The 22917-nt window shown below is 33.1% G+C and overlaps 3 protein-coding genes across 4 annotated transcripts; 1 reads left to right on the top strand and 2 right to left on the bottom strand.

Annotated features, from left to right (window-relative positions):
* Positions 1-4761: 4761 nt before the first annotated feature.
* On the bottom strand, positions 4762-8488 carry LOC131022136 (probable purine permease 11). The gene is made up of 2 exons (XM_057951547.1): positions 7844-8488; positions 4762-6054 (listed from the first exon to the last, which is right to left on the bottom strand). The coding sequence occupies exons 1-2, from the start codon at positions 7848-7850 to the stop codon at positions 4967-4969; spliced, it is 1095 nt and encodes a 364-aa protein (XP_057807530.1). The 5' UTR covers positions 7851-8488; the 3' UTR covers positions 4762-4966.
* A 1545-nt stretch (positions 8489-10033) lies between these two features.
* On the bottom strand, positions 10034-13504 carry LOC131022135 (ras-related protein RABH1b). Its single transcript, XM_057951546.1, has 6 exons — positions 13120-13504; positions 12385-12455; positions 11915-12003; positions 11616-11727; positions 10581-10671; positions 10034-10427 (listed from the first exon to the last, which is right to left on the bottom strand). Exons 1-6 carry the CDS (start codon positions 13234-13236, stop codon positions 10281-10283), a joined length of 627 nt encoding a protein of 208 aa, XP_057807529.1. The 5' UTR covers positions 13237-13504; the 3' UTR covers positions 10034-10280.
* A 4773-nt stretch (positions 13505-18277) lies between these two features.
* Positions 18278-20961, top strand: LOC131022134 (vesicle transport protein GOT1-like). Of its 2 annotated transcripts, none has more exons than XM_057951544.1 (7): positions 18278-18435; positions 18857-18932; positions 19889-19977; positions 20057-20134; positions 20205-20302; positions 20376-20457; positions 20634-20961. In XM_057951544.1, the coding sequence occupies exons 2-7, from the start codon at positions 18902-18904 to the stop codon at positions 20670-20672; spliced, it is 417 nt and encodes a 138-aa protein (XP_057807527.1). In that variant the 5' UTR covers positions 18278-18435; positions 18857-18901; the 3' UTR covers positions 20673-20961. The 2 variants fall into 2 exon arrangements, with proteins under 2 accessions (XP_057807527.1, XP_057807528.1); XM_057951545.1 differs by having other exon boundaries at positions 18278-18459.
* Positions 20962-22917: the final 1956 nt, after the last annotated feature.

Raw genomic sequence — 22917 nt, 5'->3', positions numbered from 1 at the left:
CGTGGGCTTATCTAGACTAGGATTTTAATTTATGTAATTTTAATTATGTTTTAAATTTTTTTTATGTAATTTTTAGGTTTTTTATTTTAATGTAATTTTAATTATTAGTAAAATGTGTTATTTAAATTTGAGCAATTAAATTTAAGTGAAAAGCATAAAAATCAAAACTAAAAAAATCATGTAGGCTATCATGTAACCTCAATGCAGCCTCTTTACACCATGTGGTCCCCCCTCATAAAGTAAGCTATCATGTAACCCCAATGCGGATGCTGTAAGCAGTGTCATTTACATAATCAAATAGTGTCAATTATAGACAGTGTATTTTGTAATCGAATAATGTCATTTACACGATTTCGATCAAAATGTAGATTCGAGTCAAGATGCAGGTCAAGGTGCAGTCGTATTAGTTTATACAAATATTTACGTATTAACCAAAAAAAAACTCACGTATCATATTAATTGCCACAAATTTGCACAGCTTGAATTGTCATCTTGAGCGTTTTGTTTGAAAGTTGCACCTACAAAATTGAATAAATGCATCGAGGTTTATGTGTATACATTGATTTTTTATATAAGAAAATATATCGAGATGTGAAAAATTGAACAATACTTCCACCAATTTTATATTGGAATAGTCTGTAGATCTAATCTAATTCCAACAGCAAACGTTAAGTATCTGTCAATCCAATAAATGAATAAATTTTTTAATGAGAATATAAAAAACAAGAAGCAGTTTTATAATTATGATTTTCATTTTTCAACGAAGCCGATAAATTTTGTTCCTTCTCAAGTCGTCTCATTTGGCCCCAAATGATGTTTTTTTATTTTTCTCTTTCTTTCTATTCTTGTTTTTTATTGTGATTGACTAATTCTAATTTTCATTTAAAATTGATCGACTTTCTTGGACTGTTTCTCAAATCCATGAAATTCAGTGTCCCCCAAAATTTTAAATTGGTGAGCGTAATTAACCAGTAAAGTCAAAAATAAAATTAAATAGTGGTAATACGGCAAAGTAATAAATAAGCAGGAAAAATAAACTAAGCTGTGGTTATATCCGATTAAAATAAAAGTGAATAATTATCCAAAACCAGACACAGATCAGATCGCATAGACCCAAAATATACACAGGAAGAAGTTCAAGTAAGAACCATTAAATAAAATAAAAATAAATAATTGTTTTTAGTTCTTTGATCATCAAAATTTACGTTGAATACATTATCTTGCTGGATGAATGCATCACCCTAATTTAAATTCTAGAGGAAACGATTTTTTTTTGTTGAAATACATTAATTTTAACAACGAATGCATTACATTTTCATGAAAAATAACCACACCATATATATATATATATATATATATATATATATATATTAAGAGGTTCTCAATTCTTAATCATGAAGATCTACGATGAATACATCATCTGTACACAACGAAGAAAATAATTATATAGATCAGTACGATGTTTTTAATTCTAATTTTATATCATAAAAACTTGGGTACAACCAGATGTACCATACAATCGGGTTGATCCACACTCAAAATAGTGTTATTTATAAGGTTCGGGTCATGGTCTAAGTGAGGGTGCAACCCGATTTGACTGTACACCGGATTATACCCAAGACCACTTTATTTTAAATTATGATTTTCACCTTAAGATACTCCTATACTGTGCTAATAATAATTTGCTGATTCCTTTAACCTTAAACAGAATAAGTCTCGTACATTATTTAATACTCCTATATTTATACAGTCTGCTACTATAAAGAACTGTATTCCTATTTCCGTTAAACTCGCCATTTATGATAGTAAAATAAATAAAAGTTAATGTTTTACTAAATTGTAAATTATTAACGTTCCATTTTCAAATCCACCTCGAGTTACCTTTTCGAATATGCAAGTTCATTAATATCAAATCTTTAGAAGTGATGTATTTTTCATGAACAAATCCAACATAGAATTCTCTTTGCTTTAATGTTTTCATCTTTTTCTTTCCTGTAATTTTTGAACAGCTATTTGACTCCATAGGATTAGAATATTGTGATAAACATTTGATATTTGCATTCAAACAAAACACGTATAACTTGATTTTATATATATAAAACATTAATTATTTCTTAAGTTGAGTGGGTTCTCTAAAACCCCACTACATAACTTAAATACAAAGCTTTATCCTTTTTCTTTTCTTGTGTGAACATTTGTAGGTGCACTTGGCATCAAGGGATTCACACTTGGAGAGGAATTTGACAATGCTTTAAGCTCAAATTAATTGGATATTTCAAGAATTAATCATGAATTTCTTTCTTTGAAGTACAAATATAGTGGATTTAGCTTTTCTTAGTGATGATATTTGTGATCCCTATCATTAACAAATACTATTGTCTTTTCAATTGGTGGCTCACTTTTTGCCTATACTTAATGGATGTCATTTCAAAATCTTACTCCCTCCGTCCCAGTTCAATTGACACACTTGCCTTTTTTATTTGTTTCACTTCAATTGACACTTTCCTAAAATAATATGTGGTTCCTACTAGGGCTGAGCAAAACCAAACCGGAACCGCCAAACCGAACCGAACCGAACCAAACCGGGCGGTTTGGTTCGGTTTATGTAGAGAAAACGGTTCGATTTGGTTTGAAAATTTTCAAACCGCCAGAAAACGGTTCGGGTTCGGTTTGAGAAAAACGGTTTGGTTTATAAACCGAACCCGCCCGATTTAAATACAATTAATAAATATTTATTTTTAAATAATTAATTAATAAATATTTAAAAATTAAATTTAGAATTTTACACTTTACATTAAATTCAAAAGTACATAAGATTTTTATTCTGTGCTTGTTCTTTAATTTTTACAAACTCTTGATTGTAGAAGTAAATGGATTTATCTAGATGTGGTAATTTTTTGCTTATTCATAGTATTTTAATTTTTGCTTATAGCTTAAAAAAAAAAACGGTTTTGGCCAAACCGAACCGAAAATTTACGGTTCGGTTTGGTTCGGTTTTGACCAGTCAAACGGTTTGGTTTGGTTCGAAATTTTTTAGGCGGTTTGGGTTTCGGGTTGGGTATTTCGGTTTGGTTTCAACCCAACCCGCCCGAATGCTCACCCCTAGTCCCTACTTTCTCTACTCACAAAAATAAGTGGACCCTACCTACTTTACACTCTTAACCATTTATTCTTAATCTCCGTGTCCAACTCAAAAGTGCCAATTGAAGTGGGATGGAGGGAGTATAACGCAAGGATAGACATTTTTCTTCTTATTATAATTTATATTTTTTAAATAAACATAGTTAGAAATATCAAATGATAAAAATTTGGTGCGCTGCAACAAAAAGAATAGAAGTAAAATATATTTTGGCTTGCTTAAAATAATGATATACAAATCTGGCGTGTTCTATGTTATGATGCCTTATGTTGTTTTGTACACAAATATATTTCAGCTTTGCTGGTTTTCTAATTCAAACGGATTAGTGGGAGTTTAACGCTTCAAATCTTCATTATTTATTGTACTTGAGCCACTAGTTGGATGATGTAATTGATTGTTTTCTTCCAAGTATAGAAACAGCCCAACCCTTTTTCTTGACTCAATTTTCATCACACTGCCACAATAATAATAATGATTATAATAAAAATATAAGTTGAGTGGTGTATTCACTCCGTCAACGAAAAAATATCCTAAAAATAAATTGCTAGTGAGTGAAGAAAGAGGCCCACAAATTAAGAAAAGTGGAAAACGTTAATTAAGTTGAGTGATGCTATTTGGCCATAATATGATAAACAAAATTTGAATGAACATTTTTTTTCTTTCATTTTTTAACAAATTCAATTACTCCCTCGATCCTATAACAAGTGTCCACATTCTTATCGGCACAGGAATTGAAGAGATGATGATTAAAGAGTAAAATGAAAAGAAGTGTTGGAGCCCATTTTTATTTTGTGAGAGAAATAGAATTTAGGTAGAGATTATCAGATAATTAAAGAGTAAAAAGATAAAAAGTGGTGGAACCCACTTCCTTTTATAAAAAGTTGACACCAAAAAAGAAAGGTAGACACTTATTATGAAACGGAGGAAGTACAAATCAAATGAGCAAAATAACATGTAATCTCACAAAACTTACAAATAAATTAAAATAACACGAAAAATCTCACAAAACTTACAAATAAAACAAAATAACACGAAATATTACAAATCTAACTAAATATTTGAACTAAATATTCACTTTCTTTGTAATCATTGTCCGGAGGATGACTGTAGATTGTTTTCTTCCTCACCTCAATAAGTCTTAATTTGCGCACTTGGTACGAATAATATGAGTTTTCTTCGTATCATTCATGCCCAATATACATGCGACAGATCTTGGAACATATGATACTAATGAGCTCATTCGCATCATTTGGCGCGATATATCTTGGTATGAATAATGCTAATGGGTTCATTCGTGCCAACACTTGGCGCGACAGATCTTGGAAATAATAGTATGAAAGAACACATTTGTACCATGTCGTGCCAAAAAAAAATCGACAGCTTGTTCTAATTATAATTCATGAATAAAATTCGAATCAAATGAGCAAAATCATGCGAAATATTACAAATCTAACTAAATGCTTGAATTAAATCTGCATTTTCTTCATATGTCTGAAACTAGATCTCACAGATTTAGATTTCGTAAATCTAAAATTAGATTTGGAGACAGCGGCGGAAGTGTAGTTCATCAAAAGCAATCTTAGAGAAAGAGAGAGAGAGTGTCCATAATTTGTACATACAAATTTAAGGACAATTTATTCCAAAATATTAAAATTTGCCTAAAAAAGTTTTACAAATTATTGCACGGATTTTCTTTATCAACAATTTCTCTACATTTTTTGTACCAGAAAACTGCAACTAAGCAACAGGAAGTAATATTTTTGCAATGAGATGAAGGCTAATAATCTAAACCCCTAAAAAAAGAGTTTATGCAGTAGAGATGATGAGTTAACAAGGATCAGTGGTGTTGGTGGCATCACAAGCTTCAGTTTGATTCTTCCTGGCCTCAAGATCATCAAGATAGTTCTGATATATGTAAGAAGCAAAGCCCCAAAAGGCCAACAACATAGCGATTATCTTCGCCCCGTTCATCTTGTCGTGGAAGACAATCAGAGAAGCAATAGGAGTAACTGCTAGAGAAAGGGTGCTGATAACATTGGAGAAGAGGGAAGATACCACGAATATCAAACCTACCACACCAACAGAGCAGATTTGCCACGCGACGGCTGTCCATACCAGTGTCATTACGTAAGAGACCTCTCCACTGCCAAAACTGTCCATTTCTCCCCTTATAGTCCTCCATTCTCCACTGGCAAAGAGGCCCGCAACCGTGATACAAGTTGCCACAATTGATGTGTAAATCTGCATATCAAGAACAGCGGAGAAAGTTTCCTTCTTCAGAACCTTTTCAAATGTCAGCTGCATGAGGGACAGCACGAGGGAGTACAGCGCAGAAGCTGCAAGGGTAGTAAGAACTCCAAGAATATACTCGCCCCGGGAGACTCCTGAAGGTTTATCTGAATCATCATTGGTAGCAAGCAGTGCAGCAGATAATGAAAGAATTATCACTGAATTCAGTATCAGAGCAGTGAACTTCTGCCGATTGATGAAGAACGAGAAAACAGCATTAAATGCTAATTGTGTGGCACAGATGAGAGAATAAGTAGAAGCGGAGAGGTATAGCAGTCCAATGGAATATAGCATGTTATCTCCAGCAATGATGGCCCCAACAACGATATAGATTATGATTACCAGGCGAGTGGAAGGAGGCGTTGATAAACTAGTAGACTCATCAGGGGAACGGAGGAAAAGGTATGGGATGAAAAGGATAGGGAAAGCCGCTGTTTGGACAAGAGTGGCCATCCATTTACTGCTCCCGCCCTTATCATAATAAAACCTTCCCAAAAGCACAGCAACTGCTTGACCGACAATAAGAAATAATATGTTCAATACGACGAAAATCCACCAGTGAGAGCGCTTAAGCTTGTGAAGTGGTCGGTGATAGCCATATTTTGCCAATATTGGAACTTGATTATCTGTCATGCATTTAATCCAAAAGTTAATACATAGATAACTACTGTAAATAATGCTTAGTAAGTAGTAACACAACACAAAATCTCCCTCAACTTAAAAGAAAATGAAACTGATCTTTTTGGCATAAATGATGTCACCAAGTAATCCATTACTAGTACTATGTAAAATGGTCTCACAAGAAATTTCACATAAATTCTGAATCCGCTGCTTCAGTATTTATTACTTAACCACAGTAAAAATTGAACACTGGTGATAGTTCAAAAAATTATCAGAAAGCAAACCACAAAAATAAAACCACAATATTCCATAAAATCTATGACCTTTTATCTCTTTGCACTCTTTATCAATGCTTTGCCATTGATGAGGAAAAAGATAAATAAACAAAACAGAATTTAAAAAGGAACAAGAATAATAAGTTGTAGATTATCTTTCAAGATATAACACGGACTTCACACATTCTTCAGATAAATTAAATTGTATACAGGTGGTCAATGTACAATGGACTATCCTAACTCAAAGAAAAATACACAACAAATGCAGTGCAACTGCAACAGAGATAATTACTCGTTGAACACAATGTAACAGACACAAGTGTCAGAAATGGAATAAAATTCAAACTGTCTCGATGATATGATCAATTCTTAACTGGCAAAATCCATCAAATCATTTATCATCAACAACTTACTCTACAAATACTATCCATTGACAAATCAAATCGAACCGACACTTTGCAAATTAGGAAACCCAACCGAAGATCTTCAATTGCACTAGTTTCAACTGCATATTAGTTTGGCCTCTCATAATGGACTCACTTGACTGATAAACTAAGAACTCATTACAAGCTTTCCTTATGGGATAATCAAGATCAGGTGCAAGCTCATGGACATGTTATTTTAAATATATGTAAGTTTTTTTAAAGCCCACCTCGTTGGATTAAGAAAAATTAATGACAATTAGTTACAGTGGTCCATGAACAATGTATGAATCAAGGCTTTTATGGTGAAAATGGAAACTTGTTGACAGATGCCCCCTTCAGCTACCCCATGTTTATGTCCTTTAGAGGTAACAACACCTGCCCCACTACAGGACCAGAAAAATGAAGTCTCATTGTTTTATTAAATTTTGTATCATGCACTTCTCGTGAAGCAAACTTTAAACAATCTAGCATTTCTTAAAATGACACTAAAACCAACGACATCCAAGTCATTCCATATGGAAGAAGCCCAAAATCCACTCACAAATGAAGGCATAAAAACTGAAATAAAAACCAGTTCAAGTGGCAAGCTCATATCTTCCTAAGAATTGTTGCTCCAAAACTCAAATAACACGAACTCAAAAGAATTTGAATGCAATGTTTTATCTAAAATGGTGAAATCCTTCGCGAAAAATTCTTGAAAAATCATGCATCTCGTACATTCAGCCACTCTACTCATCCCTACATTACTAAGATGCTGTGAGCCACTGCTTTTCAATAGAAAAGGGGGAAATGAAAATAAACAAAGAATCATAAACGCAGATGGTTTATCGGTTTCATGCAAAGAATACCCTGCTTCAAAAAATCACCAGACAAGCCATTCGTGCATAAACTAGCAAGGAAATCAATCACAAGCAACATTAAAGCAATAACAAAGGCAAACCAAACTAAAGACTAGAATTTCGACCAAACATGCAGCTATGAGCACTAAAAAGTAAGGAATAAATAAATAAATCCAACCGCCAAATTCGTGAAAACGCAGAGATAGACACATAGAGAAGAAAAAAAAAATAATAAGCAGATAGCAAGTAGCAAACCTGCCATGACGGAAGGGAAACCTTGAATTAAGGTCGAAGAAAATTGAAGTAAAAAATCAAACAATTAGTGGGTCAATTAAGACGGAAGAATGGTGGATGTTGGAGAAACCAGTGAAACTGTGATGCGAAATAGCTGGAGCGATTTGCAGAAAAATTGGGGGAAATTGCATCGAGACTGGATTTTGATTGTGGTGGGGCAGTTTAGCCTGAAACAAACGCTGCAATTTCATGAGGAATTTGTTACCCTATTAGGAAAAATATTACTGGTTATTGTGAGTGACTGTTTCATTCATGAGAGATAAGACATTTCCCAAATCGAACATAGTTTTCTTCGAGCATCTCCAGCGTATAGGCAGTCACCTCTATATAAAGTCATCCATGTGGCGTGAGCTTTATATGGTGGCTCTATAATTTTTTTTAATTGAATATAAAATAAATTTTAAAATTGAAAATTGAATGGAGATCTCATCATCGACGTTTCACGAAGTATCGATGTTCAAAATTTAGTGGTCGATGGAGTTAAATCGTCGAGGTGGTTGGTGGCCATCTGCAAATGAGTTTGATTTTCTGAGTGGTATAGTCGGCGCACCTCGTCGTCTTGGGGGACTCGGGAATTTCCACGACTTCGTCATTTTTGTCGAATTGTGTTTTGTTCAAGTTGATATCTCAATTCCTTGATAATTGTGCTTCTTTCTCCCCTATCTCTTTCTCTCTCCCTCTATATCTTTTATTTCTTTTCATACTCCCTCCGTCCACGAATTAAAGCCCCGTTTGAGGGTGGGCACGGAGACTAAGAAAGCTAAAAAAGGTGTTGTAGATGAAATATAAGGGTAGTTGACTAAAGTGATAAAGTAGTTGACTAAAGTGTTAAAGGTGTTGTGTGGTGGATCCACTAGTGATAAAGTGTAATAAATATAGAATATAAAAATGATAAAGTTGTTGTAAGGTGGATCTATTAGTGGCAAAGGGTAGTAAATATAGAAAAAGAAGAAGAGTAAAAAGGTACATAAAGTACAATAGGGCTTTAATTGGTGGACAAAAATTTAAGTGCAAGTAGGGCTTTAATTCGTGGACGGAGGGAGTAATATTTTCATACTATATTTTTCTACCGAAGAGAACATGAGATAAAAAGAGTGGAAACCACTAAAATGTGATTAAAAATAAAAAAATCATCTTTTCTTTTCTATGCTTTTCTTTTTTCTTCTTTTGTCATGATAAACTTACAACCAAAGAAAACACACCCATAATAAATTATATTGATGCTATTGCTATATGTCAATTGTAATTTATTTTCATATGTATATGTCCTTTTAAAAAATCATGTGTACATAATATTTATTGATTTTTTTTCGGGTATATACTATGGTATCGATATACATAGGTATACCCCGACATACCTCCGATATCTGAAAAATCTATACTTTTACTTTACGAAAATTTTCGATATAATATCAAAATTTACTGAAAGTCTAGTACTCCCTTCGTCCACAAAATGAGTACCCATATTTCCTTTTTCGTCCGTCCACGAAATGAGTACCAATTTCCTTTTTTTGGCAAGTGTACCCCACACATCTCTTTAATTAATATACTCAAAAAGTGAGACCCTTAAACTATTCACACTACACTCCATATATTTCTTAAAACTCGTGCTGTCCACAAATGGGTACTCATTTCGTGGACGGATGAAGTATATCTTAAGTTCGATATTTTTTCAAAACAGCATGGATGGTATATCAAGTTTTTGATATATTTCTCCAACCCTATAAAATCCTAACTCTGCCTCCAACATGAAACTTTTGACCTCAAACACTAACTGCTTAATCATTAGATTAACATACACACTTATTTGATCATCTTACATTCAAATACTCAATCCTATATTTTGTAGATCTATAGTATCACTCAACCACCGATCCGAAAATTATCATCAATTTGTACTGGTGATTACCATAAAACCAATCTAGGTACAGTAAAAAAGTAATAAAACCACCCAAGCCGAGTCCAGTCCTGCTCGGGCCCAAAATCAATAAACCTATTTCTGCAATCAATACTGGTATCCATTCCATTATCGTGTGACTAATATTACTCTTATTTATTGTATTGATATAACTAATTTATGCTATTCAACATTGCAAATAAAGGTCAAACAGAACTTAGTTCCAGAAGCTAAATGAGCAATAGTAGAGTATGTGAAAGAAGAAAGAAAAGATGACTATTTGCAGTCTCAATTACCATGGGTACAACTGTAAGATGAGAAACAGAAAAGACTAGAACAAAAAGTGAAGAACAACGACGATCTACTGTATCCGACGACTTGAAATCCTCTCAACAATCACAAACAAAATTCAATGCTCAAGGTAGAAAGCTCTTTACAGATGCATATTCCGTCCAATAAAAATATATCTTAAACACAAACCAATGTTCCGGTTCACCTTTCTTAGCAAGCGCAACCTCCAGACTGCTGTTGTGACTGAGATGCGTTTGCATTGCTGGACTTGAGGTTGACATCAACCATCTCGTCTTGCTTCGTTGATGATAGAGTTTCCATCCCTGGCAAGGCTGCAGCGATCTTCCTGAATAGTGCCTGCTCATATTGCACGTAAAGCTCAGCATCAGAATAATTTTCACTTAAAATTAGGTACATTTATCATTGAAAAAGAAGATTTAGCAGATTGAGTTGCATATCAAAATCAAACAATTAGCAGGAGTGCAAGGTAGATTGCAGTATTTATGTCACCTTTATATTGAAGCCAGCCTTTGCACTTGTTTCAATAAACATGACACTAAAATCACGAGCTTTAGCCTCTGCTTCCTCGATTGAAACTTGCCTGTTACAGTTACCAAATATAGGGTTACATAGAGCTTAATATAATTGCTTAAATGTAGTAGCACTGCCTCTTATCCATACATATACAGATAAACCTGTTTTCTCTAGCACTAACGCAGTCGTGAACAAAATGTTTAAACCAGTATAAAGTCATCAAAGCAATGATCAAGAAAAGCTTAAAATGTTATTCAGCAACGTTTAGATTGTTAAGTAAGAAGCTCACTACCCTCATCTACAATCAAGTTCAAGGAATTCTATGATATTGACTTAACATGCTACAACCACTTTCAGGGGCTCATTAACCAATCAGCTTTGCTTAGTGAATATCAGGCAAATGTATATTTGTACTATATTCCTAAACCCAAGCTTCCATGCCTGTTATCCCTGCTTTCAGACTTATCCTACAGCCACCTCATGTATTTGAAATAATAGCTCTGCCTACAAGTACTAATAACTTTTTGTGACTTGGTTATTTATACACATGTCAAAGCAACATTATTAAGATAAGAACACAACTACCCAAGCATGAGTTTAAGAAAAAGTATAGTCTAGTGTTCCAGAGGCAAATCTGCAACACCGTATTCTAAATTTTGCACGTCTACCCAATGAGTACACATTAATTTCTAATAATTCATATACCAATCCAGTCCACAGAAAAAAAATCCTATACCAATCAATCCTGCTCGTTATTTTTCGAATAACTTTTTATCTACTTCAGTACAAAATAGCACGCTTAAAATGGAACCTCGTATGGATGTGAAAAAAATGAAAGACAATGATGAATGCTTAGAAGGAAGCCCACGCATAAATAAAAACAAAAGGTATGAAAAGTCATTGGGAACGTTTGGTATATTTTGGTGTTATACAGAAATAATTGGGAAATATGAGATTCTGTTGGAATTTGACATGTCTACATGAGCAAATGACTCCAGACATGGCGTTTACCTCTTATCCACCAGATCAGTTTTGTTGCCAACTAGGACAATTATAACATCACTTCCTCTCTCAGTGCGAACCTCCTCGATCCACTTTGCAGTGTTAAGAAAGGATTGTCGGCCTGATAGCCAGAGATATAATCAATACTAGAAAATTAAGGAATATTTAAATCTACAAGCCATCAGGAAGCACAGGAGCAAAAGTACTTTCCACTTCCCAGTATGAACTATGAAGTTAAAAGTACATCTGGAACCAAACAGACATCATCCAATGAAGTTAAAATTACAATTAAAGATATAGTATCATACTTGCAACATCATATACTATGACTGCAACAGAGGAATCCCTTATATAGCTTGGTATGAGACTTCTAAATCTTTCTTGTCCAGCAGTATCCCTGAACATGAAAAGATTAGAAGATTATTCCTCTACGAGAAGAAAGAAACTGAGACAAGAATAATATAATTGAGAAACGAATACAAGCAAAAGTGGAACACTAGACAGAATCATCGGTTTGTGCCAGCCAGGAATAAGGAACCCAAGAGCAGAGTGGCACAAAGAATCACTTAAAATTTTCACTTCGATTGCAGATAGAAAACTCAAATATGATAAGCTACAAAAATCGCCATGCCTGGTTTTTCCAAGGTGCTCGAGTGGCATAGGTAGGTACCAAAAGCTTCTAGAGTAGATTTTTCAGCACATTATTTCAACAAAAATGCAAAGATATCTATCTGAGGAAGCATTCATGAAATCATCCCTATCAAGAAGTGTAACTTACCACAGCTGTAATCGTACAGTCCGGTCTTCAAGATACATTGTCTTTGAAAGAAAATCAATACCAATAGTTGCCTGAACAAAAAGACAATGGCAAAAAAGTAAGATGATAAATTTATTCTACATATTATAATAAGCTCCGACAAAGGTTCTATCGACGATATGAACAAAAGTGAACTAAAATAACTCCTTGAAATCAATTAGTCACTGGTGGTTTAGTGCTGTTTATTTTAAATCTAGCAGAGCATTTAGTTTCTGATTTGTGATGAACTACGACTTCTGTTGATTGATGTCTACAAAAACAGAGAACAGATAATCTCAAAGCACCTGCTACATTATTTGTTGGAAACTTAATGTTATCGAACTCATTGAATTCCTGAAAACAAAATCACCTCGATTCACGAACTTCACTAACAACTGAGCGAGCCAATGAACTAAGATGCCTTAAAACTGAGAATAACAACATTGATGCAATCAACTACATCATATGCCCCAAGCAAACAAAATTCTGCAACCGCAGCAGCGGATCAGCGATATGTAGGAGATTGTACTACTGAGAAGAATTACTAAAAATAGCAAAAAGCAAAAAGATCTTAGGATTTAAGACGAAACAAAGTGTGCGCCAAGTGCTGATTAGTGATATTAGGGATCAGATCCGGACTCCTAGCACAATATTTTTCAACATAAGATGAAATTCAGAAATGCTAAACATTCACTTCACGAAGTTGTGGTTCCGCACCTGATAAGTATTATCGAATTTGTCGTACATAAACCGAGTGATGATACTCGTTTTTCCGACGGACTGATCTCCCAGGAACACTAACTTGTACTTGGCGAGAGCCGAAACCGGAGCCATCAGTCAAAATCAGGTCAACCGAAACAAACAAAAGGCAGATCACCTCTTCGGAGTCTGAATCAGCTACTCTCTTTCCGACGGAGAAAGCTTCCGATCTCGCCGCAAAATGAGGATTTGCCCGAGATATCGATGCGGTGAAAGCAATAGATTTGCGCGTTTGTAATTTCGAAACGAAGGAGTCGCTCCGTGTTTCAGGCTTTCAGCGCGTGAAGTAATGGAAAAGTGTATGGACAAAAATATTGTTACAAAAATTATACACAAATATATATATATTGTGGAAAATTCGAAATTAAGAAATAGGAAAGTTGGCGGAAGCTGGTCCAGCTGCAGCTTGCGAATTGCGGTCAATTCCGTGTCAAGGTAAATCCAAGTAATTGAATTTTGTTTGACGTGCTAGCTTTTTTACCATATCACAGTCCAAAATAACTGTGGATTACAACGGTAAAAGGCCAAAATATACTTTTCAAACTTATTTAAGTAGGTGATTGATGATAAATGGGTTGAGATATGGATAAATGAATAACTCAATTTTTAAATATGAAAAATAGAAAAGGGGGGCGATGTGCAGACCATGTTGCGGTATTATTTCTATTTTGTTTCGGTGGTCGGCTAATATTTTGCATTGTATTTGGAACGAAATGCTTTATTAAAGTACTGTTCTAAATGATCAAACATAAAATACATAAAATTTATTGGGAAGAAATAGATTAAACAATCGTATTATTGTTTATATCCTTCAAATTTTATCTTTTTTTCGTTTTTCATTCTTTCACTTTAATAATTTTAAGTTCTTGAAACATCTTACTCTAATATAAATTTAGAAAAATACCCTCTAAATTTCCCATTCAAACGAAGAGTTCCATGTGGTTGATACAAAACTTGAAATTAGTCATACTATTGTGATAAAACTATATATATTACATAAAATATTATATTATAAATATATATACATATAAGATGTATTGTGACGTCAAATCTATCAATTCTATAAAGCAATACATTCTAGACACACCACATTCATCCTCAATCCTAGGTGGCATCTTCTCCATTCACTATTCTTTGCTATCTTAATTCATTTATCCCACATTGAAAACATATCAAACTTTAGCAATTCATTACCTAAATAAAAGGTAATTCACACATTCTTACATTAGTCATTTATTATTCCCACATTGATATTATATTTAACTTTATCATGGGAAAATTTGAATTACTACAAAATATAAATTTTTGTATCCACCAAGTGAATTAAAATTGTATGTTTGGTATATAACTATGACTTTCATTATAATACATCCATAACATAAAATTAAATATGAGAAAATAAATTAAATTCCTGCAAGATATGAATATAATAGGCTTCAAATGAAACATTTAAAATCTATATAGTAAGAAAATGATTACAAAAATAGTAATAATGAAAATACGTCACAATTAAATTTATAATTTTTTATTTTTATTCATCAAGAAAATTAGTCCCCGCATCAAAATTTTAGTAGACCTAATCATTTAGATATAACTTAATCAAAAAAACAATAACATTAAATTTCGATTTCACAAGAGAATATATTCATCGTCAATCATGGTTCAATCAATTAAGATGATGACTATTATTCTATAAAATTGAACTATGAAAATGTGTATGTAGTATTCTATAGTTCAATCATTTTAAAAACTTTCTAATCTCCTTTATTCTCATTTTTTTCGCAAGTCACATCTCTTATCCCACATTGATTTTTAATCAAACTCCATCTTAACTAAAGCCTATATAAATACTTGTGTGTAGTATCTCATCCTTTATATATTCTCTTGTGAAATGGAAGTTTAATCTTATTGTTCTTTTGATTACGTTATCTAAATGATTAGGTCTACTCAAAGTTTGACATGAGATCTAAATTTTTGATAAGTTTAAATAAAAAAATTATAATTTAATTGTGATGTATTTTCATTATTACTATTTTTGCAATTATTTTCTTATTATGTTATATTTTAAATGTGTCATTTCATATCTTGCAACAATTTAATTTATTTTCTCATATTTTATGTTATGGATGTATTATAATGAAAGTCATAGTTATCTACCAAACATACAATTTTAATTAACTTGGTGGATATAAAAATTTATATTTTGTAGTAATTCAAATTTTTCCATGATAAAGTTTAATATAATATTAATGTGAGAATCTTCTTTATAATAGGAAAATGGTTTACTATGTGGCATATCTAGAATATCACCATTTCAAAAAAATTCTATTATCATTATTCTCATTTTTTTTTCACAAGTTATCCCACATTGATTTTTAATCAAACTCCATCTTGATCACATACTATATAAATACTTGTGTAGTATTTCATTATGTATATATTTGCCCCATCAATTTAATTTGGTCAATTAACTTTTAGTTGACCAAATAGGTAGTTATATTTTTTATTAAAAAATAATTTAATTTATCTAGCATTATTTTGACCAATAATAAAATTTAGTCAATAATGTGAGTCCACGTATTAAAATAATGAATTAATAAATTTGATTTTTCTTACATTATTTATATTTTTATTAATTCTATAATTCAATATTTAGCGTTATGATACTTTAAAAAGTGTAAAATCTATATAAAAACATATTTATAAAAATAAAATTATGCAATTTGAATTTCATATTGATTTTTATGACACATTTTTTATTACATTTTAGAAAATGTAGAATCTTTGTAGAAAAAGTACTATATATTAAGATACTCCACATGTCTTATGACATTGGTACCTATTTATTCGCAAGTTCATATTGACTACAACCTATATAATATTTGTATGTGGTATCTCATCTTTTATATATTTGCAACGCCAATTTAATTTCGTCAATTAACTTTCAGTTTGCCAAATAAATAGTTATATTCATATTAAAAATTAATTCAATTTATCTAATATTACTTTGGCTATAATTATATTTAATGAATAATGTGAGTTGATATATTAAAATAATGACTTAATACATTGCATTTTTCATATGTTATTTATATTTGTTAAATAGTTATATTTAAAAAAGATCAAATAATTTAGCTTTGTTATTTCCTATAATATTAAATCAACCAACTATAGTACAAATTATTATTATTGAATTTTTAAAAACTAAATATGCTGCTTAGTTTGATTGGATTAATTAATAATCGGATTGAAAAATTCAATTATTTGATATATGTTTAAGGAAAATGTAGTTTGGTGTAGATGAGAAAACTTTAAATTTTTAGTTATCTAATTCAATTTTTAAAAATGACGAGTTTACAACAATATTAACATTGAGAAAGCTGAAAATTATAATTGTGCGTTAAACATAAGATGATTTTCTAATCACTAACATTTATGTAAATAAACTAAAATATAGTAAATTTTGGCTTAATATATTTAAAACTAATTTATCTTGATATGTCTGCATAAGTTTTTTATTTATTCAACGTAGAAAATTGTCAATTGTACTAAATTAGTGATAATACAAATTGATTAATTTATTTATAAGCATTTTCGCTTGGTATATGTTTTTGTATAGCTCTAAACAAGATGATTCTTAAAATTCACTTTTGAACTTTCAAACTCCGAGTGAAAGACAATGTTAAAAAATCAGAGATGGTCTATCAAGCTTCATTTGAGATGTACTCAAAACTCAATTTTGGCTCCAAACAATATGATGCTCATAAGTTATAAGTGCTTTGTCAAACTCCAAAGGAGATTATGTTTATAACTAAATTTTGGTCCTTTAAGATTCAAATAAGATAATTCTTAGTACTCATTTGCGGTCCTTCAAGCTCCAAATGACTGATGCTTAGAACTCACTTCAATCTATCAAACTATGAACGAGATGATGCTTACAAGTCAATTATATAGTCTTTCAAGTTCTACACGAGATGATGCTTACAAGTCAGTTATAGTCTTACAAGTATTTTGGCTTCTAACAATATGATGCTCACAAATTAGATATAGTTTGTCAAGTTCCAAACAAAATGATGTTCACAACTTAATTTCGGCCTTTGAAGCTTTAAATGAGATAATGGTTAGCACTCAGCTCCAGCCTTTCAAGCTCCAAGTGAGTAATGCTTAGAACTAAGCTCTGTCTATCAAACTATAGACGAGATGATGTTCACAAATCAGTTATGGTCTTTCAAGCTCCACACAAGAAGATGCTCACAAGTTAGTTATAGTCTTTCAAGCTTCGCACGAGATGATGCTCACAAATCAGTTATGGTCTTATGAGCTCCAAATGAGATGTTGCTTACGAATTAAGTTTTATCTTTTCAAGAATAAGATGAGATGATACCCATAAGCCAAATCTCATATAACAAGCTTAAAAAAAGATAATGATTAGAAATTCAATGTACAAAGTTTAATGTGATATTTCAAGCTACAGATAAGATGATGTTCAAAAGTTTTGTAAGGTTCCGATGAGATGATATTCATATATAAGACATGGTCTTAAATTTTGTCTATCAATTTATAAAAATTACACTCCTGAAAATTAGTAATTTTTTTTTATATATAATTAACAAAAAAATACGATGTGTCAATTCTTCATCATATATTATGTCAAATAGACCTAAATCTTTTTCTTATTATTTTTTAAAATCGTCAAGCTTGCATCAACTTTTTACGAAATTTCATCAAATAATGTATAAAAAGACAATCTATTTTAACTCTCAATAAAAACTATAACTAGCCAAAAGGCTGATCTATACTAGCAATTTATTTTGATAAAATAAAATAAATTTTTTAAATAATTTATATAAAAATTATTTATATGTTGTAATAAAAAAATGTACAATAATGATTACAACATAAAGTGACTCCCCGTCGAATTTCGACGGGTTACACACTAGTATAAAATACAACGGAAGATGTAAATGTTGTGATCGAACAATTGTTTCAATTAAGAATTGAAGTTATACAATACATTTTTCCACAAGAAATCAGGGGGCAAATTGGTAAAACACCTCATATTTAAAGGTTCCTTAATCCTTATAACTATTCATCACCAACAGAAAATCACGCCAGTTAACTGCTCCACTCAGCTCACTCACAAGCACAGCTGAAATTCCCTCTCTCTCTCTCTCTCTCTCTCTCTCTCTCTCTCTACTATTTCGTTTTGTTGTGTTCAAGTATGGTAAATGTGAATGCATAGCGCAAACTTCTGGATTGCAGTAGCATTTGCAGGTGAAAATTCCAAAAGTTGGATCGGTAAACCGTGCGGAGTTTGAAATAATGGAAGTTCTAGATTATCTATCGAATCTCATATGTTTGATAGATTTTTGCGAATGATCAACGTGATATTTTTCTGTATAATGATTGTCGGTTTATTTACGGCTGCATAGTGCAGTGGTTGTTGTAGTATTGTTTTTGCTTGCTGTTTCATGTCATTAGAATTCACGTCTGAAATTCCGTCCAGATTTTCTAAAAATTGTATTACGTTTCGTGGTTTACTTGTGTTGTGCAGTTGTTAGCGACGCTGGAACTTGTCTGATGTTCACTGATATTTCACTCGATTAACTAAGAGAAGGATGATATGGTTGATTGTTGAGGAGATTATTATATGTAATTTGACTAATGTACTGTTTGATGCCTTTTCTTCATGCAGCGCATACTAAATTGGTTATCAATCTCCCTATTGAACGTCGAGACGATGGGTTCTTTTGAGACAAGTGATTTTAAGAGTAAGCACTTGATAAGTATTTGTGTATTTCGTGTTTGAATTGTATCTGGAAACTCAAATTTCTAAGTAGTATCAGTTATGAGTTTTAATGTTGAGCTTTGTTTCCTTTGTAGCATAGAACCGTCAGGAGTTAAGTAGATTGGCTATCTATATCATTCTCCCTCTCGGTCAGTTAGGTAGATATGAAAGAAAACAGAGGTATTAGTGTAAGAGAGATCGGATGCAGATTCGACACAAGCTTCTATACTATAATTCCGTGATATAATGAAGCTGATTTTACCGATGCAAGAAAATAGCAGGATAACTCAGTAAATTTATCTTTCAGTATCTTTTAGTCATAACAGTTTAAATGTGGGCTGAGTACACTATCTGAGAAAAATATTGACCTTCTTTACATTGGTGCATGAAATTTTAGTTGTTTTAACCTCTAATTTGTTAACTTGTTAGGACGAAACATTCTCTTGAGTGTCTATAGGTATGCTATTGGTTGTGAACAGTCTCACAGAATGATCATTTTATTCAAGTAATATACTATATGGACTGCTGTTTTTTACTCAAAGATGGGATGAATTCATGTAGAACTTGCCTGCAACTTACAAGCTCCCCTCTGTACCATCTTTTAATAAGTTACGTACTATGATACACGTAACACGTGTAGGTACCTGTACAGTTTCTATTTTAGGGTGATACTGGTAAGAAACTATCTGGATGGGAGATAAAATAGATTTAGCAATTATCATCTTCAGCCTTAGTAATGATGAGACAGTTGTTTGCTTCGAAAATTTCTATCCTGTTATTTTCAAGTGTAGCTTGGAAACAGTTTCACATACTAGATGCCTCTTACAGATCTTTCACAGTTTAGCTCTGATGTTTATATTATTGTTCTCGTCTTCATTCTCTTAGTCTTGCTTTCCTGCCTTGTTATCTGTTTGTCTCTAACTGCTCGTACATCTATAGAGGTTGGGCATGGAATGGCTGCATTTGGTATTATTTTCACACTGCTTGGACTATTTTTCTTCGACAAGGGTTTACTTGCAATTGGAAATGTAAGCCTGCTTAACCTGCCAATATCTTCTCTGTTGCCTCCAAATTTCTACCTGTTTATTTTTTTCTTGTATCTGTTAGATCCTCCTTGTGTCAGGAGTTCTCTTGACTGCTGGAGCAAACTCTCTGCACTTCTTCTTGAGGCCTAAAAACTATAAGGTACTAAATTCCTCTGCATTGGTATATTTCTTATTTCCATTCTCAGCATTTGCTGGTTTCAACCATACAGAGTTCCGTTCCCCTCATGTTGGGCTTCGTCCTTGTAATAGCAGGATGGCCTATCACTGGATTGTTTTCGGAGACTTGTGGTTTCGTATTCCTTTTCAGGTACTACCCAATTTTGTTAGAACATAATTACTAGCTCTCCATTTGAGCACATTTATCTTCTTCTTACATGCAGAGAAATCTGGCCTACAGTAGCAAATTTCTTGAGGAAGTTGCCGATTCTTGGTTCTGTGCTACGTCTATCTTCTGGACACCCGGTATGATTTACCGACTTCTTTTCTCTTACGACTTACTACAATCCAATCTGTTATGTTACTGCTTGAGCAGAAACAAGTGAAATCCTTTATCAAGTAAGGGAAAGTAATGGTTTCTAGATGATTTTACCATATCATAAGCTAATATCTTGAATTCTCTTTTCTCTTCTTTTTTGAAGTACTTTGCTCGTTCAAGAGGCAATCGATGCCCTGTATGAGATTTACTGGACGCTATAGTTCAGTCTGATAACAAGCCACTGAGTAACACTTCAAGGGAACTACAACAGCAATAAGCAATGGAGTTTTTGGCACAAGCCTTACCAAGTTACAATGTTATTCTTGAATTTGTACCTACATATGCTTCTTTACTTCAAACTGAAGTTTGATTAGAGATAAAAGTTTCTTTGGCAAACTTGTGAATGCCAAGAACAATTCTACACAAGAATCTTATATTGTTGTTTGAGAATTTAATTGAGCTCTCTGTCCAAGCTGCTGATGCATATTTCTGAATTCTCTCAGGAGCAATGAGGTGGATTTGCTGATGTTGGGAACAAATTTTTTGGGTTCATTCATATAGAATAGAGTAGAACTACTAGTGGGGAAAATAGATAAGAATGGGGCACAAGTATCCAACATGAGTTGATTGTTTGCATTCATATCCATCTGCTCTTCTTTATGTATAGTTATCTGTTTATGATGATGATGATTACTTGAATTATTTGGAAGAGTGGAATTTAAAATATCTATATATTTTGACAACTTTTGAGTGAAAAATATTTATATTTATAAAAATCATGTAGAATCATGTGGAAAATTTGCTCATCCTCTCAAAAAAATCATTGGAAATGAGCTAATGTGATTTTTATTTGGGTTTGTGTTTCTCTTTGCTCCTTGTGTAGAATTTTATATGATATTGCATATGTGATGACACATTCACGTACACTTTACGGTCACAATAAATTATAGTATCAAATACATATTTCACATCAATTATGTACATTATTTAAAAATAGATACCAACTTATATTTATAAATATAATAAAAATATAATTTTTCATTTCTGCAAACTTTATTTGCTTCTGTTCGTCCATTATACAACAACAACAACAACAACAACAACAACAACAACAACAACAACAACAATAATAATAATAATAATAATAATAATAATAATAATAATAATAATAATAATAATAATAATAATAATAATAATAATAATATCTATTCTATAATACGATTAGGCCTTAACCTACGTGGCATGCCTCAAATTCTTTATTTTCAATCTCAATCTGCAACGTGGCATTTGAGAATCCAATTTATATATTCTCATTATCACTTTTAAAACAAAAGTCAGGCCTCCCTCTTCCTCACGCCTCCATTTTCCTCACCCCATCGCCGCCGTCCCTGAATCAGGTCGGCGTCGTCTCCCCCTTCATTGTCTCTCTCTTCTCTCAATCTTTTTCTCTCTCTAAAGTCGATTGCACACTCAAATTGAGCCCTAATTCCCCCCTTAAACTGCCCGCCTCTCTCTCCCTCTAAATTCAGGCGTCGCCGCCGTCCTAAGGGCGGCGTTGGTCCGCCTCATCTCTGACTCCCTCTTCCATTCCTTAATTAGTTCGATTCTGATTCCACTTCTTAAACCCATGAGAATTCTCCATTCGAAGCAATTAATACAAGAGCCCTAAGATTTCTTTTTCCTACAACCCGTTGTCGTTCCTTCTTCTAAACTCCGGCAAAATAGTCGCCGTTGAGCTTGCGGTTCGTCCGCTGCCGAGTCACCGCTGAGTTGAGCTGCCAGAGCAGAGATGCCAGAGCCAGAGCTAACCAGAGTAGAGATGCCAGAGCAAAGCTTCCAGAGCAGAGCTGCCAGAGCAGAGTTGCCAGAGCAGAGCTTCCAGAGCAAAGCTGCCAGAGCCAGAGCTAACCAGAGCAGAGCTTCCAGAGGGCCAGAGCCAAGTTGCCAAAGCAGAGCTGCCAGAGCAGAGATGCCAGAGCTAAGTCATTAAAGTCAGAGCCAGAGCCAAGTCGCCAGATCCAGAGTCAGAGCTAAGTCGTTAGAGTCAGAGCTAGAGCCAAATCGCCAGATCCAGAGTCAGAGCTAAGCTATTGGAGCCAGAGCGCGGAGCCACACGTCAGAGATAATTCGCTAGAAGGCGGAGCTATTTAGCAGAGCGGAGCCAAAGAGTAAAAGTCTGCCCCAAGGAAGGAAATCCAGAGCTACTAGACAGAGCGGGATGATGAGGACAGAATCCAGCTCTGTAATTAGGGGACAACGACCTGACAAGTTATAATCTAATAATAGCCTTAATTAGTTAATGGCGAGCATGCGGAATAGATGACCAAACGAATTTACTACTTTACCCCGACTGTAATGCCTATAAATACCTACGATGATGAAATAAAGCACACGCTCTCTCTTTTACTGCTTTAAGATCTCTTCTCTTTCCTTTCTCTCTAGAGTTT

Source organism: Salvia miltiorrhiza, chromosome 4 (assembly GCF_028751815.1).
Source record: "Salvia miltiorrhiza cultivar Shanhuang (shh) chromosome 4, IMPLAD_Smil_shh, whole genome shotgun sequence".
NCBI classification, from domain to species: Eukaryota; Viridiplantae; Streptophyta; class Magnoliopsida; order Lamiales; family Lamiaceae; genus Salvia; species Salvia miltiorrhiza.
Note: the sequence above shows the minus strand (reverse complement) of the source record. Positions and strands in the feature narration are given on the sequence as shown.

What these genes read in the sequence shown, in the direction of transcription:
- LOC131022134 (XM_057951544.1), top strand. Translation starts at nt 18,902, where the DNA reads ATGGGTTCTTTTGAGACAAGTGATTTTAAGA. An exon ending in TGAGACAAGTGATTTTAAGA is followed by an intron (nt 18,933 to 19,888) that starts GTAAGCACTTGA and finishes GTACATCTATAG; the next exon opens with AGGTTGGGCATGGAATGGCT. An exon ending in GTTTACTTGCAATTGGAAAT is followed by an intron (nt 19,978 to 20,056) that starts GTAAGCCTGCTT and finishes TGTATCTGTTAG; the next exon opens with ATCCTCCTTGTGTCAGGAGT.
- LOC131022135 (XM_057951546.1), bottom strand. Translation starts at nt 13,236, where the DNA reads ATGGCTCCGGTTTCGGCTCTCGCCAAGTACAAGTTAGTGTTCCTGGGA. An exon ending in CATAGTATATGATGTTGCAA is followed by an intron (nt 11,728 to 11,914) that starts GTATGATACTAT and finishes TCTGGCTATCAG; the next exon opens with GCCGACAATCCTTTCTTAAC. An exon ending in ACTGATCTGGTGGATAAGAG is followed by an intron (nt 10,672 to 11,615) that starts GTAAACGCCATG and finishes TAACTGTAACAG; the next exon opens with GCAAGTTTCAATCGAGGAAG.